This window comes from Erythrolamprus reginae, unplaced genomic scaffold, assembly GCF_031021105.1.
Source record: "Erythrolamprus reginae isolate rEryReg1 unplaced genomic scaffold, rEryReg1.hap1 H_7, whole genome shotgun sequence".
Classification (NCBI taxonomy): domain Eukaryota; kingdom Metazoa; phylum Chordata; class Lepidosauria; order Squamata; family Dipsadidae; genus Erythrolamprus; species Erythrolamprus reginae.
The window spans coordinates 1,110,120-1,128,602 of record NW_027248528.1 but is presented as its reverse complement, the minus strand read 5'-3'; the positions used below and the strand labels follow the sequence as shown (position 1 = coordinate 1,128,602).

Genomic DNA, 18,483 nt, shown 5'->3' with positions numbered 1-18,483 from the left:
GAGTTGTCGAAGCATGGAACTCATTACCTGACTCCATAGTGTCATCCCCAAACCCCCAACAATTTACCCTTAGATTATCTACGATTGACCTATCCAGATTCCTAAGAGGTCAGTAAGGGGCGAGTACAAGTGCACTAGAGTGCCTTCTGTCCCCTGTCCTATTGCTCTCCTATATCTCCTATACCTTTCTTCTATTCCTATACAGTATCTCTTCTTCTATTCTTTCATTGATATGTTCTATTACTATATCTTCTTTTCTATTGTTAGATATATTTTACTATGAGTATCTCCTCTATAACCTTCATCATGTATTTTACTATGTGTGTGTACATATATATATATATATATATATATATATATATATATATGTCACATGTTTAAGCTGAATTTTGAAAATTAAGGGAGACTAGGATAGATCTATTTCGGCCTTATTTTGGCCTCATCAGCTATATATATATATATATATATATATATATATATATATATATATATATATATATACACACACCCACTAAAACCCTCATTGTGTATTGGACAAAATAAATAAATAAAATAAATAAAATTTCATATTTCATCATCAGTCGGGTGAGTGCGTGATGTAGCGGTGAATTATGTTTGCCGATCCCAGTAAAGCGGCCTTTTGCAATTGATAGATGGAGATTTTGTCAATTCCAATGGTTTTCAAATGTCCGCTGAGATCCTTTGGTATTGCGCCCAGCGTGCCAAGTACCACTGAGACCACTTTCACTGGCTTATGCCAGAGTCGTTGCAGCTCGATTTTTAGATTGTCATATTTCACTAACTTTTCTAGCTATTATTAATAGCTATTATTATTATTATTATTAATTGGACTTTTATGCTGCCCCTGTTACACCCCTCCCCCCCCGGAGAAGTAAACATTTTGTGTCCCCAATGCTCCGCTGATGCGCGGTGCTGCCCGCTGACTTGCCACCCCCAAATTGCGCCACAAAGTGAAATAACGTCCTACCTGATACTTGTATCATTAACTCTGTTGCATTCCTCGGTGTTGAATCCAGGGCAGGCCATTCTAATAAGAAATGTCTCAGGAGTTTGAGAAGTTTGATTGAACTCTTGACACATTTTCTTAAAACGGGCTGCTCTGCACACAACGCCGAGGAATGCAACGGAGGTACCAATACAGGTACCAAGTTGGACACACATCCTACTCCAGTGATGGCAAACCTTTTTTCCCTCAGGTGCCAAAAGTGCATGCACTCACATTATGGTGTGCATGCACACACAGTGGTGTGACCAGAACAATCTAGAACTGAACACACCGTAGAAATGGTGATAACTTTAGGTGAAACCCTTCCACCTTTCTACCTCTCATAATACTAGACAACAGAGTGTCAACAGTAGAGACCTTCAAATTTCTAGGTTCTATCATATCTCAAGACCTAAAATGGTCACCTAACATCAAAAACATCATAAAAAAAGCACAACAAAGAATGTTCTTTCTGTGCCAGCTCAGGAAGCTCAAACTGCCCAAGAAGCTGCTGATACAGTTCTACAGAGGAATCATTGAGTCTGTCATCTGCATCTCTATAACTGTCTGGTTTGGTGCTGCAACCCAACAGGACCGACACAAGACTTCAGAGGGCAATCAGAACTGCAGAAAAAACAATGGCTGCCAACCTGCCTTCCATTGAGGACATGTATACTGCACGAGTCAAAAAGAGGGTGGGGAAAATATTTACTGACCCCTCGCATCCTGGGCACAAACTGTTTCAACTCCTAACCTCAAAACATCACTACAGAGCACTGCACACCAAGACAACTATACACAAGAGCAGTTTTTTCCCAAACGCCATCACTCTACTAAACAAATATTTCCCTCAACACTGTCAGACTTTTTACTAAATTTGCACTTCTATTTCTACTAGTTTTTCTCATCATTCCTATCATCCTTTTCCTCCCACTTAGGACTGTATGACTGTAACTTGTTGCTTGTATCCTAAGATTTTTATTAATATTGATTGTATCTTCATTGCTTATTTGACCCCTATGACAGTCATTAAGTGTTGTACCACATGATTCTTGACAAATGTACGGTATCTTTCTTTTATGTAAACTGAGAGCATAGGCACCAAGACAAATTCCTTGTGTGTCCAATCACACTTGGCCAATAAAGAATTCTATTCTATTCTATTCTATTCTATTATCACACATGTGTGAGTGCCTGCACCCATAATTCAATGCCTGGGGAGGGTGAAAATGGCCGCCCCTGCAGAGGTCCTCTGAAGGCCAGAAATGGCCTATTTCTTGACTTCTGGTGGGCCTGGTACGCCCATTTTTGCCCTCCCCAAGCTCCAGAAGCTTCTTCCTCCCCCCAGAGGCCTTCCGGAAACCTAAATGCCCTCCCAGAGCCTCTTTGCGAGCTGTAAATCAGCTGGCTGGCACACACATGCATGCTGGAGCTGAGCTAGGGCAAAGGCTCGTGTGCCAGCAGATATAGCTCCATGTGCCACCTGTGGCACGAATGCTATAGGTTTGCCACCACTATCCTACTCCCTGCAGCAAAAAAAAAAAGCATGTTCCCCAGGGTCACGCGCCCCACTATTTGAGGAGCACTGGCCCAAGGAATGCAAAAGCAAAAATTTGAAGACAAATCTTCCACTGGCGGACAATAAACAGATCAGGGGTGCTGTTTTTGATTGGGAATAAGGGTTTTGCTTATTTATTAAATTTGTTTGCCAATGACCTTGCCACAAGGTGACTCTGGGCAGCTTACATTAAGGGTTACCGGAAATTTAGACACTTCTCTTTCCCTTCCATAAATTAAGACTTCTGCAGAGAGATATTAATCAACATTGCATGAAAGTGTTTTTGGACATTGCTGCTTCTTGTTCAAATCTGATTATCTCTATTTCTCCTCTCATCCTCCCCCCCCCCTGTGTTTGCCCCACTGTCTCTCAGAGAACATCTCCAGAGAACTGACAAGTTTGCACAGTCTTGTGTAGTTCTGATAAAGCTATTGTGCGTATAGTATGAAATCATGCATTAATTTTGTCAAAGTTTGCTCCTTTGTACGAACAATTTAATTTTCAGCACAGAGCACTGTATGAATAGAACAGAATTCTTTATTGGCCAAGTGCGATTGGACACACAAGGAATTTGCATATGCTGAGTGTGCATAACAGAAAGTATAGATTTGAATCCAGCACTTGTAATTCATCCGCTATATGTAATAGATAGAATTTGACTGTCGTGGCTACCTAACAAACCTTTAAGAGGAAATCCTTGACTTCAAATCACAATTGGGACCACAATCTCTCTTGCTAAATGAGGTGTGATGTACGCCTGGGTTTTACCATCTTTTTTTTTTACCATTGTTGTTAAGCAAATCATTGTGATTGTTAAGTAAATCATGCAATTCTTAAGCAACTCCATCTTCCCATTGACTTTGCTTGTCAGAAGCTGACTGGGAAAATTTATTTATTTTATTTATTTATTTATTTAGTCCAATACACATTGAAGAGAAAGATATGTAATAACATAAGTAAAGAAAATAATAGAAAAGATATAAAAGTATAGGTGAACATATTTGAAAGGAAGAAAAGATAAATGAAATAAGGAGAGACAATTGGACAGGGGACGGAAGGCACACTGGTGCACTTATGCACGCCCCTTACTGACCTCTTAGGAATCTGGATAGGTCAACCATAGATAATCTAAGGGTAAAGTGTTGGGAGTTAGGGGTTGACACTACTGAGTCAGGTAAGGAGTTCCACGCTTCGACAACTCGGTTGCTGAAGTCATATTTTTTACAGTCAAGTTTGGAGCGGTTCATATTAAGTTTGAATCTGTTGCGTGCTCTTGTGTTGTTGCGGTTGAAGCTGAAGTTGTCATTGACAGGTAGAAAATTGCAGCATATGATCTTGTGGCCAATACTTAGATCGTGTTTTATGATGATGGCTGCAGGATACACTGCAGCAGCCATAAATACATGCTGGCTTCCAAACGCCAGAATTTTGATTATGTGACAATGGAGATGCAACAATTCTGTGAGTGCCAGTTATTTTTTCATTGTCATTGTAAGTTATAACCATCACTAAATGAATCATTGTTAAGAAGTGAACTACCTGTATTAAAACAAACCGTGCCTCAGCTATTAATAAGAACTGAATGTCATACATATTCTTCCGCACCCAATAATTAAGAGAGAAGGAAATGGCTGCAGTAGAATTGTTATAAATCAAATGGTTTTTAGCAAACATTTCATTAGCATGAGGTGGACAGAAGTGCAGTCTGCAACGTTTGCCCGAAGGGGAAAAAGTGCTCTCATTTTACATTACATAAGCATGTTTCTGAGTGAGGCAAGTGTAAACATGAGCAAGATATTTCCGTGTGGCTTGTCAATTTAGCCACAGAGAGGTTGTAGGGGCTTAGATAGGATCATCTATAGTTTTCAGCTTATTGATCTGTTGCATGAATAGATCCTATCCTATAGAAACTGTTATGGCAATCCGATCATGTTATAAATTCTCACAAGAATTCTCAACATAAATGGGGGATTTATATATCACACTAATCTCAAAACAAACAAATCACAGTATAGGTGTTAGGGGTAGGTGCTAATCATGGCAATCAGTAAATCATTGCACATGGCTTAACATTGTATATTAACCAAAATGGCTTGTTTAAAAAAAATCATAGTTGAACAATTGGATAATATGAGTGAACCCAACCTTTGATAACACCAAGCCTGCAGTGATTTGTCTTAAGAATACCGTACTTATTATATTAACAGGCCAAAATGTCCTTGGCAAGTTTAAGACCTGTGATCGTCAAATGTTTACAGCAGGGGTCTCCAACCTTTGCAACTTTAAGATCTGTGGATTTCAACACCCAGAAATCTGGGAGTTGGTCCATGGGTCTCAAAGTTGCCAAGGCTGGAGAGCCCTGGTTTAAAGTTATCCTGAAGGTGATTAGGATCAGATTCACTCCCACTTGCTCCAGAGAATTAGACTGTAGGCCAAGAGTATAAATTAAAATACATTATAAATGTTGGCTTAATATGGGAGTAATAGCAACATAAGTGTTTTAAAAAATTTTGAAGAACCCGAGGCTTTTGCACAGAATGCTATGCTTCAGTGAATTTAATATATAGTATATGTGTGCGTGCATATATATTCAAATCCCAGTAAGAGTATGTCTGGCTGATGAGATTGTAACAAGGCTGAGATAGATCTATACTAGGCCCCCTTCCTTTTACTTATCATATATCCTAGGAGCTTTTTTTATGACTCTTAGATTTAGAATTTTCTATCATTGAGAGCTAGAAAATACAGGAGTATTAAGTGTACATCTGAAATGAATCCTTGGGCCTCTTTTAAGTGTTATCTTAAGGCTATCTCAGACTCAAAAAATGCCTGCCACCAGCTTACATGTTTAGATACCTAGAGGAATTTACCTCTGGAACCGCCTGCTACCGCACGAATCCCAGCGACCGATAAGGTCCCACAAAGTTGGCCTTCTCCAGGTCCCGTCAACTAAACAATGTCGTTTGGTGGGCCCCAGGGGAAGAGCCTTCTCTATGGCGGCCCCGGCCCTCTGGAACCAACTCCCCCCGGAGATTAGAACTGCCCCCACCATCCCTGTCTTTCGAAAACTACTCAAGACTCACTTATAACGCCAGGCATGGGGGAGTTAAGATATTCCTTCCCCCTAGGCCATTACAAGTTGTGCATGGTATGTTTGTGTGTATGTTTGGTTTTATAATAAGGGTTTTTAGTTGTTTTATTAATTGGATTGTTACGTGTTGTTTTTTATCATTGTTGTTAGCCGCCCCGAGTCTACAAATCCAATAAATAATAATAAATAATAATAATTTAGAAAAAAAAATCTTGCCTATTAATTCCACAGCCGTACATCCAGTCATGTACACTGGAGGGATCACCGCAGTATTTTAAGAATTGTGATTGGGAAGATTTCTTCTAGCACACTGGATTCTGAATCTACCACACCAGGTATAATCAGAAAATGAATTAATATTGGGAAGCTGAAATTCTATGGGGTGGATGAGAAGCTAAGCAGAGGTCGACAAATACATTTGCTTATAATTTAGTAAGGAAAAATACTGCACCAATGAGCCAGAGGAGCTGTTCCTGCGCATGGAAAGCTTGATGGAACAACAGGTGGAGATCAAGAAGTCCCAAATCACACTTGTGGTACATACTGCTGCAATCTTCAGCCTATCTGCAGCAATAGGCTGGGATCCAATTCCCCATGGCAACCTGCAAGGCCTGGGTTGTGATGCTAGTTACCATGACAGCACTGTTACTTTCTCCCCAGATCCATCCTCCAGCCCCCTTCCCAAGAAGTCCATGGCAGCTGAGAAATAATCAGCAGGAAACTTTAATTAACAAGGCGGCTTTTGGAACAGACAAACAAGTTGAGCAGGGGTCTTACAAGAAGTGGCACAGTTCTGTTTATCTGGTCAAATCCAGGCGTGTGGCTACTTCTCCAAGCAAGCAAGGCCCGAGGGAGGAGGCAAAGGTTTCCTCATGAAAGCTCAGAGCTTCTTGTTTTACAAGTCGTAGGATGCAAATGAAGCAACTTCTAAGGGCATATCATTGAAAATCACAAGGCCAAAGCAGTAGAGTTCTTAGGAAGCAAAGGGGAACAAGCCCAGAAAAAAAAAAACCCAACAAGTGGTACCTCTACTTATGAACTTAATTCATTCCATGACCAGGTTCTTAAGTAGAAAAGTTAGTAAGAAGAAGCAATTTTTCCCATAGGAATCAATGTAAAAGCAAATAATGCATGCGATTGGGGAAACCACAGGGAAGGTAGAGGCCCCGTTTCTTCCCAGGAGATTCCTAGAGAAGCCCCATGGAGGCTTCTCTTCACCTTTTCCTGCCCTGTTTCCTCCCAGGAGATTCCTAGAGAGGTCCCATGGAGGCTTCTCCCCCACCTTTTCCGGCCCTGTTTCCTGCCGTTTCCTCCCAGGAGATTCCTAGAGAGGCCCCACAGAGGCTTCTCCCTGCCTTTTCCGGTTACAGTTTCGGAGGCTTGGGTTTGTAAGTGGAAAATGGTTCTTGAGGAGAAGCCAAAAAATCTTGAACACCCGGTTTTTATCTAGAAAAGTTCGTAAGTAGAGGCGTTCTTAGGTAGAGGTACCACTGTATATCAAATTAACTACAATAGCATTTAAGAATAATGTTATTCAAGGAGCTGCTTTCCTAAGTCGAGGAGGTAAAGATGGTCGCAGAGTCCGTATCCAGGAACTGAGCTGGATCATCACAAAAGTCTACTGAGGAGGAAGAAGTCATAATTTAATGTTCAGGTCAAAAAGTTCAAGAAGTCCAAAAGGGAATTCAGAATTCAGAATCCTGTGAGGCTCAGCAAGTTCAGTGTCCCATTGGGTGTTCAGCTGGTTTCTTCAGAGTCTAGGACTTTGACGTGGGTGAAAGGGAAGTGCCCACGGCGCCCGTTCAGCTCTCCCTCCCACTGGCCGTTGACATTCATCTTGGTGACGGCAATGAGATCACCCACCTGTGCAATATCACAAGACACAAAGCCAAGATCAGAAGTCTGCCCACCTTTCTGTACTTTCCCAGCATCTCAGACTTTTTTTTATAACTTCTGTGCTAGAATTATAACTCCTGCAATACAACTCCCACAACTGTTGGGCATCAAGCTGGTGAAAAATGGCCTCTTTTCCCCCCAACACCTGACCAATGAGGCAAGTAATCTCACATAAGGAATAGGTTCCACGCCAGTGACATTTCCAATTTGCAAAAATACTGGCATAAAGGCATGAGCCAGGGGGGCGCAGTGGTTAGAGGGCTGCAGGCTGCTTCACCTAACTGCTAGCTATAGTTCAGGAAATCTCACTCCCGGTTCAAGTTTGACTCAGTCTTCCATCCTTCCGAGGTAGCTAAAATGAGACCCAGATTGTTGGGGGCAACATGCTGATTCTGTAAACCGCTTAGAGAGGGCTGTAAAAGCACCATGGAGCGGTATGTAAGTCTAATCCACAGCTCACATTAGAGAACCATCTTTCAGCTGTGGCGAGGGGGGCGTTTGCCCAGGTTCGCCTAGTGCACCAGTTGCGGCCCTATTTGGACCGGGACTCATTGCTCACAGTCACTCATGCCCTCATCACCTCGAGGCTCGACTACTGTAACGCTCTCTACATGGGGCTACCTTTGAAAAGTGTTTGGAAACTTCAGATCGTGCAGAATGCAGCTGCGAGAGCAATCATGGGCTTTCCTAAATATGCCCATGTTACACCAACACTCCGCAGTCTGCATTGGTTGCCGATCAATTTTCGGGCACAATTCAAAGTGGTGGTTATGACCTATAAAGCCCTTCATGGCATCGGACCAGAATATCTCCGAGACCGCCTTCTGCTGCACGAATCCCAGCGACCGATTAGGTCCCACAGAGTCAGCCTTCTCCGGGTCCTGTCAACTAAACAATGTCGATTGGCGGGCCCCAGGGGAAGAGCCTTCTCTGTGGCGGCCCCGGCTCTCTGGAACCAACTCCCCCCAGAGATTAGAACTGCCCCTACCCTCCTTGCCTTTCGTAAACTCCTCAAAACCCACCTTTGTCGTCAGGCATGGGGGAACTGAGACATCTCCCCCGGGCATATACAATTTATGCATGGTATGTTTGTAGGTATGTCTGCTTAAAAATGGGTTTTTTTAAACTATTTTAAATTTTAAATTATATATTATTAGATTTGTTATGAATTGTTTTATTGTGTTGTGAGCCGCCCCGAGTCCACGGAAAGGGGCGGCATACAAATCTAATAAATAAATAAATAAACAAATAAATAAATAAATGCTATTGCCTTTTCCAATTTGCAAAAATGCTGGCATGAAGGAACTAGGAATGCCAGAATCCAAGCATGTTCAGTTTATTATGATTTTTAAATTCACTCTCCTGTACATCCCTCCCTCCTAGGAAATAGTTTGATCATTGCAATGGGCTTCTTAAGAGCATGGACAGAAGCTTGCAGTCTGGATTCTTTCACCAATAAAGCTGTTCCAGTCAACATTTTGCTGAATAATCCTATCAGCATCATTAGCATTCCCTCCCTGACATTATTACTTTTAATGGTAATGGGGTGGCAGGCCATAATTCCATGCCTCCTGGTAACAAAAGAAGCATTGCTCAAGATTCATCATTAACCTATAACATCACCACTGTGAGTCATAAATCCCCATTCACATAACATAATAACCAGATCACCCCACCAGCCTCCATGATCAAGAGTATCCTGACCCCTTTGAAATATATTCATTTTTTTTAACACATGCCCTCTGAAACAATGGTAATTAATGAACTACTGGAATGCACAGAAACGAGCAAACTTACCTTAGAATTGCAAAATGAGCAAAGGAAAGAAATATACATTATATGGGAGAAACTATGCATATGGCTTGAAAAGAGAAAAAAAATTATAAACTTAAAAACAATAAAATTGGGGTGAGATATTGCACAAAAGATTGCAATGGTGAATGTATAATTGCGATACTAATAGAAAAGGAAACATTTATACATAGGTAAACTGTATATTGATATAAACAATTACAAAAAACAATATATTGATGTCAAAGAAGCAAATATTAGTGATAAGTGTATGTTTTTTCTTTTTTCTTCTATTTATATTGCATTGGGGGTTTTTGTTTCTTTATCTTTTATTTTCCTTTTGTTGTATGTATTTATCTCATTGCTTTTTATTTTTATGTGTGTCTGTAAAACTTTTTGAAAATTCAATAAAAATAAATAAATAAAAAGAAAGATATTATTATTTTTTAGTGTTTTGATGACTTGCCTCAAAAGCCAGTGCTGTCTTGTCACTGGCGCCAGGCACCCTTCGTTGCACTGCTCTGGCTATTACGGGAGCGTGTCGGGGGGCGCCGTGGCTGCTGGGATGAGCATATGGACAAGGCTGGACATATGGCACAGGTATCATGCCGACACGCCCATCGGCACGTTGAGCTGTCCACCATTGCTCTTCTGGCTTGGCCAGAACTCGCAAAGGCTCCCCTTTAGTGAAGGGAAGATCTTCCTGGTCACGTCCCACGAAGTCATAGAGGGCACGGACCCACTCGCCTGCAGGGGGCGGCTGGGCAGAGGAAGGGGCTACGACGCGTCCCAAGGGGGCCACCAGGGTGGTAGTGTCCAGGTAATGCAGGCGGTAGAAGTCTAAAAGAGCTGGGAAACCATCGAACTCGTGCTCCCCGATCCGCAGACGCCCAGGGAGGCTGTTTATGATGTAGTGTGAAACCTGAAAGAGACAGAATAAGCAAAGAAATGTTAATGTTGCTATCGCAAACCTTCCATCAAATTCCTATGACAGAGCAATCCATCTTGACCAACGAGGAGGCCAGTGATGGCAAACCTATGGCATGGGTGCCACAGGTGGCACGCAGAGCCATAGCTGCTGGCACACGAGCTCAGCTCCAATGTGCATGTGTGTGCCAGCCAGCTGATTTTTGGCTTGCAGAGAGGTTCTGGGAAGGCATTTTTGGCTTCCAGAGAGCCTCCAAGGGGATTGGGGAGAGTGTTTTTACCCTCTCCCCACTCCAGGGAAACCTTTGGAGCCTGGGGAAGGCAAAACACGAGTCTGCTGGGCCCACCAGAAGTTGGGAAACAGGCCATTTCCGGCCTCCAGGGGGATGGGGGAAGCTGTTTTCGCCCACCCCAGGCATTAAATTATGGGTGTGGGCACTTGTGCATGTGCGATAGTGTGCACCCCTGCTCTTTCGGCACCCAAGGAAAAAAAAAGGTTTGCCATCACTGCCCTAGGTTATGCCACAAATGCTCCGATGCCAAGTATTCTGGACACCAAAGTTCAAATGTCTAAAAGTCACATAAATATATCAGGAAATCCATGCTAAGACCCCAGAACAGTGATGGCGAACCTTTTTTAGCTCGGGTGCCAAAAGAATGCACATGCGTGCAACAGCGCGTGTGCGTGCCGACACCCATAATGCAATGCACCCATATTGCATGCACACAACCCTCCGCACTGCTCCCCACGCATGCACACAGGCCTTACTGAAGCCTCCGGACTTCCGGTTGGCCTCTTGGGCCATTTTTCACCGTCCCCAGGGTTGAGGAGGCTTCCCTGAAGCCTGGAGGGGGGGAAAAGAAGCCCGAAAATCAGCGAACTAGTGCGCTGGAGCTGACAGCATGCCCCACCCGTGCCATAGGTTTGCCCTCATGGCTCTTGAAGAATCTTTTTTCTTTCCCCCCACCAGATATTAGAATTATACCATCACCACCCCGCAAAAAAAAATAAACCATCACCTTGGAGTTTTCACTGACGGATAGAACGTAGTCGCCAGGGCAGGTCGTACTGTCCCGTACCAAGAAGGTCCCATGGCGATGTCCCTGCAGACAGGCAGCTGCTTCCTGACGGCTCAGAGCTCCCATGTACCATTCATGCGCATCCCCAAAAGCAGACATGGCTTGGGGGAACATTGGAGGTGGAAAAACCCACCACTCCCTTTGTTGAATGCTAGCCCTAAAAAAAAACCTGGTACGTTTTGCTCCAGTATTTAACAACTCTTTACGAAATAAACGTTACCCTGTTGAATATTTGCATTGGAGTATTGCTTCTTTCAGTAGTTTAGTAGGACCTTTAAATAATTGGACGGGTAATTCTGCAAGGGACCAGGATTTCTTATCTAGTTTCACCCTAAAATCTTTCCACCTAAAGTCCACTGTTCAAACTCCTGAGAGTATCCACGCACTTCCACACCACAGTAATATTTTCCCCGAACAAGAAAAGTAATATCTCAGAAATGCAAAAAAACAAAAAAAGTTTCTGCAATCAAATGATCATCAACAGGATGCAATTATTAAGTCTTTCCTGTGTTTCCCGGTTTTGAATATAATAGGAGGGATACACTTTCAACAACCATAAACCATTCCAAGGATAAATCCCTTTATGTTTACAATCAATCTAAGAATTAACCAGCTACGGAAAGGTAGCTTCCATCGAAAAACATCAGCATACAATAGGAGTAATATATTTACATAGGAATCAATATGGGGGTCTTTTAATATCCAGATAAAATTAAGAGAATAGATTGAGTCCGCTACAAAATCTCCACTCCGTTTAAATTAACACGAAGCATCACGTTAGACATCAGCAACGCAAATATATATAACACGGTGCTCTCATTTTAAAGTCAAATTTGAAAAGCCCTAATTTTTCACAGACAAAGCCGGCATGGTACACAGGCACCTAAACGGAAAGGATTATCTTCCTCGGAGCCACAAACCCATCCTAAGGAAGAATGTCTATGCCCACGTAGCCTTTAACGCACAAAAGCCTCGAGTGGATCCGCCACAGTTCGACTCCGTTCTGCCCTGCATCCTTCTATTGCTAGGTCGTCCTCGGGAGGGAACCACCGCACCCCAATTAACAGCTGCTGCTTCTCAGCTAATTAAAACTATCTCCCCAAGGCCTCTTGGCACATCAGGAATTGACCCGCCTTCTCTCCCCGCCACCCCCAAAAGCCCCACTGCAGCAGTCAGGAAAAAGAAACCCTGGCGACCCCCCTCCCTAAATGGGGAGCATCCCACATGATGCCATTTAGCTCTTCCTCCGAAGCCGGCCTCGTTACCCCTCCACCCGCAACTCTGCCCGGCAAAGAGACCCCGAAACCCCCATTTTATCTCCGCCAGCCCGGCGATTTCTCTACCGCGGCATCGCAGTCCCGCAACTCCCCGGCGCCGCTTTCGCCCAGGACATCCTCCGAATCAGCGGAGCGACCTGCCGAGGCTCCCCCGCAGGGACTCCACAATAAAGCCTCGGCTGCACATGTCACCCCGCTTTCCCTGCACTCCTTCCCGGGTAGGCAGCAGGGCTTGCCCGCGGCACCCCAGTTCAACAGCCGGCGCCTTCCCCGGATAACCCCCGCGGCCCGGCGCTCATCGCCCCCCGGCACTGCCCTGCCCTCGGAAAGCCTGGGAGTCCTGGGATGGGACGGGGGGGGGTACAGCCGACCCGCCCCTGCCCGAAAACCGCTGCCCGCAATCGGGATTGCAGCTGCCGAAGGGCTGATGGGAAAGTGACGCACCCACCCACCCTCTCCTCCCCCTCCCCTGTTAAAGCGGCGGCGGCGGGGGGGGGGGCAGCCATCTTGAGGGTTGGCAAAAGGGGTCTAGGGGAAGGGGCTGCCACCATCTTGACTGTGGGAATGACCTTCCACGCGAAGGTGGAGGCTGCGGTCGAGCTGGATTTGTAGCTGCAAAGGTGGATGGATGGGGATGTAATTAATTTTTTTATTTGGCATATGCCTTAGAGTACATGGTGTACCAAGAGCCCATAAACATCAGGCCTTCTTTTAAATAGTGTGGCAAGCCATTAATTTCTCCCCAACTTCTGCACCGGCTTGACACACGGAGCATTAAAAGTATATAGAAATATGGAGTCAATTTTTGTAAGGTATGAGGAATTTAAAAAGTTACATATAAGTTACATATGATTAGGGGTACGATTATTAACAGATGGTTCCAGTAGTGAGTTTCTACCAGTACGGAAGAGGACAGCGCACTTGTAGCGAACACTAGGCTGTGCATGCACCTTTTCTTAGGTGTACAAACACGCATCCCAGAGTATTTTTGCTTCATGTGCATGCGCAGAAGAAAAATGTGAGGGCATGCATGTGTGAGATTTTGGTGATTTTTTGCTTCTGCGCATGTGCAGAAGCAAAAGAAATCTCAAAAATCTCACACACACGTCCCCTTGTAACATTTTGCTTCATACGCATGCACAGAAGCAAAAAGCACACTGGGATGTGCATCCACACAAGAGAACCAAGCTGCGCATGAAGCGCACCAGCAGTGGCAGTAGTAGGAATCCACCTCTGGATGTTTCCAATAAACCGGGGCACAATTCTGAACTCAGGACTAGACTAGATTTTTAGAAGCTTTCACAGATAAATGAAAATAGGTGGGGTTTTTAAATCTGTAAATATAAACATACAGTATCAGTCCAGTTAGCCATGGGTTTGCTGATCAAAAGCCAATATTTAAGATTATTGACTTCCAATGGTCCTTGGTATTGGAATTCAGAGGACCAAGAATGTCAGTAGAAACTAGAAACAGATGCAGGCAGGTCTTATAATTCATTTTTCAGATGTCTAACTTTACGTAAGCTAATATCCTGAGAAGGCCAGGACTACTCAGGACTTGAAAGAGTCACCACCACGATGTAGCCTAGACCAGAGGTCGGCAACAGTTTAAGGTGTTTAACACTCAAAGAATAGAATTCTTTATAGAATGGAATAGGACTCTTTATTGGACAGTGTGTGATTGGACACACAAGGAATTTGTCTTGGTGCATATGCTCTCAGTGTACATAAAAGAAAAAGATACATTTGTCAAGAATCATGAGGTACAACACTCATAGGGGTCAAATAAGCAATGAAGAAACAATATTAATAAAAATTCTGAGGATACAAGAAACAAGTTACAGTCATACAGTCATAAGTGGGAGGAAATAGGTGATAGGAATAATGAGAAAAAACAAGTAGTAATAGTGCAGAACTAAGATAAAGGAGTGTTTATGCATATGTTTTGGGAATGCCCAGTAGTGCAGAATTTTTGGCAGAAAGTGCAAGAGGATATTAATAGGATGTTAAATATATGATGGATAATTACTAAGGAAATGGCAGTATTACCGTAGTCAAAAGTAATGAGATGGGAGAATTTAGAGAAATAAAACAAGCAGCGATAGAAAGTGCTCAGGCGGTAATAGTCTTGGGTTGAAAGGATGCAACAAAATGGACAATGCAAAATTGGTACCAGTACATGGTGGACCACATTCAATTTGAGATTATGGACAAAAGGATGAAATTGGTAAATGAAACTGACTTGCGACAACTGATGGGACGATGGGACAAGGTAATACGATACATGGCGAGTAGAATCCGAGACCAAGCTACAAATTGGAATCACTTTATATGTAAATAGATAGTTTGCTCTTGGGTTAAAATGGTTTATACAGGAAACACCCCCGATTGGTGGTGGGGCTCGAATGTTTTTCTGGTGGTGGGCACAATTCACAAAACACTTGTTATATGTTATGTGTTTGTTTTATATTATAAAATTAATAAAAATATTTTTTTTAAAAAAGTAGTGCAGAACTTAGTAAATAGTTTGACAGTGTTGAGGGAATTATTTGTTTAGCAGAGTGATGGCATTCGGGACAAAAACTGTTTTTATGTCTAGCTGTCTTGGTGTGCGGTGCTTTATAGTGACGTTTTGAGGGCAGGAGTTTAAACAGGTTTATGTCCAGGATGTGAGGGGTCAGTAAATATTTTCACAGTCCTCTTTTTGATTTGTGCAGTACCCAAGTCCTCAATGGAAGGCATGGTGGCAGCAATTTTGCCCCCAGTTCTGATTATCCTCTGAAGTCTGTGTGGGAAGCCCCCCATCCATAGACTCCTCCTAGCACGGTGTCCTTTTTCCTCTACCTATCCTAACCGAAAGCTCTATGAATTTTGGCAACAGGGAGCTGAAGCAGTCCAAATGAGATTTCAGAAACTCAGAATTCTGCAATTAATTTTCTTGCCAAGAAAAAAAATGTCTGCAACTAGGCTGTCATCAGAAATAGAGCTTGATTTATAAGTACTGTAAGTTTATTTTGTGAATTAAAATAAAGTTCTGTGGCTGAACCCATAGAGTGAAAAAGACTGTAGGTTTCATGTTTGTCCCCCAGATGCCTACTGTTCAAACGCTGGAATTAAGGATCTAATAAATCCAGGAAGCAGCAGCGTATTTTTCCCACAGTGGTCAGTGATGGGCAGCAGCCGGTGTGGTCAGGTGCTCCATTTGGGTAGAAAATTCCAGGATGCCTGCACAGCTGCGCGACCCTGATGTGCGCACATGTGCCCTGTGAGAGATGTGGCTTCTGTGCATGCGCACCAAGCGAAATCTTGTGTGAGGACACTCCGCGAGCAAAATTTTGGTGATTTTTGCCAGGGTTTTTTGCTTCTGCGCATGCGCGGAAGCAAAAATATCAGCAAAAATCACCAAAATCTTGCTCGCCCACACATCCTCACACGAGATTCTGCTTGCTGTACATGCGCAGAAGCCAAATCTCGTGCTGACGGGTGCGCACACATATACCACACATACACACACCGCCCCCAGAGGGCGCACCGGTAGCGCCAAAGATGAGCGGCCCTTCACAGATGGCGATCTATTTATTCCTGAAGAACAGGTAACAAATTTGAAGTAAAAGCTTCTTCTCTCCTCTCCCCCTCCTGCTCCCCTCCCTCTTCCTACCTCCCTCAGCTCTGTTTTCTTTATAGCAAGTCAGGGATTGTAAATCTTAGCGGAGTTCTAACTTTTCTTACATATTTTTTCTGACTGAAAATTATCTTCAGATGCTCTTTGTGATCTTCACATTTCTCTATTTTTATCTTCACCTTTGATGTTTAGTTCAAATTAGAAAAAAGGCTTTTTAAAACATTTTGTTGTGTGTGTAAAACTTGTGAAATTTGTGTGCAGCATGTGATATTAATCTGGCTCCCAAAGGAGGAAGGTATGTGTGTGTGTGTGTGTCTGATTTGCCCAGACACACATTTCACACTAACAAATTGGTGCTGTATAATTTATGACATTTTAAATCAGCCTTATTTTTCCACTAATTTAACCAGAAAGGCTCTAGGACCCCTATCTATCTTACAAGTTACAGTTAAAAGCAGGACATCTGATAACAGCATCCCGTAGCAGCAGTAATTATAAAAGTTGCATCAAGTCAAGATGGCAAGTCCAGTTATAAAGAACCAATTGTCTTCTATGATAGGAATGGAGAATTAAGACCTCTAATATTCACCCTACAGGTTCAACCCTCCAGCTAAATCTTATCTTTCTCTCTCTCTCTCTTACACACAATCTATCACTCGCCATTTCATGAAATACGACTCTGGGCAGCTAACAGTAATAAGAAACACAATAAAACAATACAATGAACAAGAAAAACTAGATGCCCTAATCTAACAATTTGAATTTATCCAGCTACTCCAAGTGCCCTAACAACTTTACAAAAGTTTAAGGCTGGTGAGGGTGTGTCCAGATCTTAAAGAGAAAGGTGTTACGTACCGTAATTACAATTCTCATCCACTTTCAGAATTTTCAACAAACTTAACAATTTCTGTTTGGTATCATTCATTTTTGTCTTCATACTTTTCTATTTAGTCAGTAAATAATGAATGAAGCAAACAATTGCTTACCTGTGGAATGAACATATTTTAATTGCATATGTATCAATGACTGGATCGCAAAGGATCCATCTGTTAAACTACTGAAAGTTTGCAGATGATACAACAATGATTGGTCTCATTCAACACAATGATGAAACCACATACGGATGGGAGGTTGAACAACTAGCTTCGCGGTTCGACCGGAACAATCTAGAACTGAACACACTCAAAACCGTAGAAACAGTGGTAGACTTTAGGAGAAACCCTCCCATCCTACCACCTATCACAATGCTAGACAACACAGTATCAACAGTAGAGACCTTCAAATTTCTAAGTTCTATCACATCTCAAGACCTAACATCAAAAACATGATCAAAAAAGCACAACGAAGAATGTTCTTCTGCGCCAACTCAGGAAGCTCAAACTGCCCAAGGAGCTACTGATTCTGTTCTACAGAGGAATCACTGAGTCTATCATCTGAACCTCTATAACAGTATGGTTTGGTTCTGCAACCCAACAAGACCGACACAGACTTCAGAGGATAACTGCAGAAAAAATAATTGCTGCCAACCTGCCTTCCATTGAGGACCAGCATACTGCACCGAGTCAAAAAGAGAGCTGTGAAAATATTTACTGACCTCTCGCATCCTGGACATAAAACTGTTTCAACTCCTACCCTCAAAACGTCACTACAGAGTACTGCACACAAGACAACTAAACGCAAGAACAATTTCCCCCCGAACGCCATCACTCTGCTAAACAAATAATTCCCTCAACACTGCCAAACTATTTACTAAGTTTGCCCTAAAATTACTAGTAGTTTTTTCTCATCATTCCTATCACCCTTTTCCTCCCACTTATGACTGTAACTTTTTGCTTGTATCCTTAAGATTTTTATTAATATTGTTTTCTCATTGTTTATTTGACCCCTATGACAATCATTAAGTGTTGTAGCTCATGATTCTTGACAAATGTATATTTTATTTTGTGTACACTGAGGGCATCTGCACCAAAGACAAATTCCATGTGTGTCTAATCATGGAATTTGTCTTTGGTGCAGATGCCCTCAGTGTACACAAAATAAAATATACATTTGTCACCGTACAAAGTCATAATTCAGTGGGCTTTAACCTTGTTATAAGGTCATCTGACTAAGAGCAAATGTTTAGACTTAATTATATCTGTCTGGGAGGTATAGCAGCAATCTTTTAAGTCAGTTAAGACCAAAGGTCCTCACACCTTAACCCTCAATTATTACATATTTACATTGGTTTTGTCC

At 42.7% G+C, this 18,483-nt stretch overlaps 1 protein-coding gene across 1 annotated transcript; it reads right to left on the bottom strand.

Moving 5' to 3' along the window:
* Positions 1-6,362: 6,362 nt before the first annotated feature.
* LOC139155853 (crk-like protein) lies at positions 6,363-13,049 on the bottom strand. The gene is made up of 3 exons (XM_070731187.1): positions 11,290-13,049; positions 9,809-10,264; positions 6,363-7,518 (listed from the first exon to the last, which is right to left on the bottom strand). Exons 1-3 carry the CDS (start codon positions 11,461-11,463, stop codon positions 7,393-7,395), a joined length of 756 nt encoding a protein of 251 aa, XP_070587288.1. The 5' UTR covers positions 11,464-13,049; the 3' UTR covers positions 6,363-7,392.
* Between the last annotated feature and the right edge of the window lie 5,434 nt (positions 13,050-18,483).

Bases quoted from the DNA above. Each gene is read 5' to 3' on its own strand.
- LOC139155853 (XM_070731187.1), bottom strand. From the start codon at position 11,463: ATGTTCCCCCAAGCCATGTCTGCTTTTGGGGATGCGCATGAATGGTAC. The intron at 10,265-11,289 runs GTGATGGTTTAT...TGTCTCTTTCAG, and splicing joins CCGTCAGTGAAAACTCCAAG to GTTTCACACTACATCATAAA. The intron at 7,519-9,808 runs GCAAGTCATCAA...GATATTGCACAG, and splicing joins AGACAGCACTGGCTTTTGAG to GTGGGTGATCTCATTGCCGT.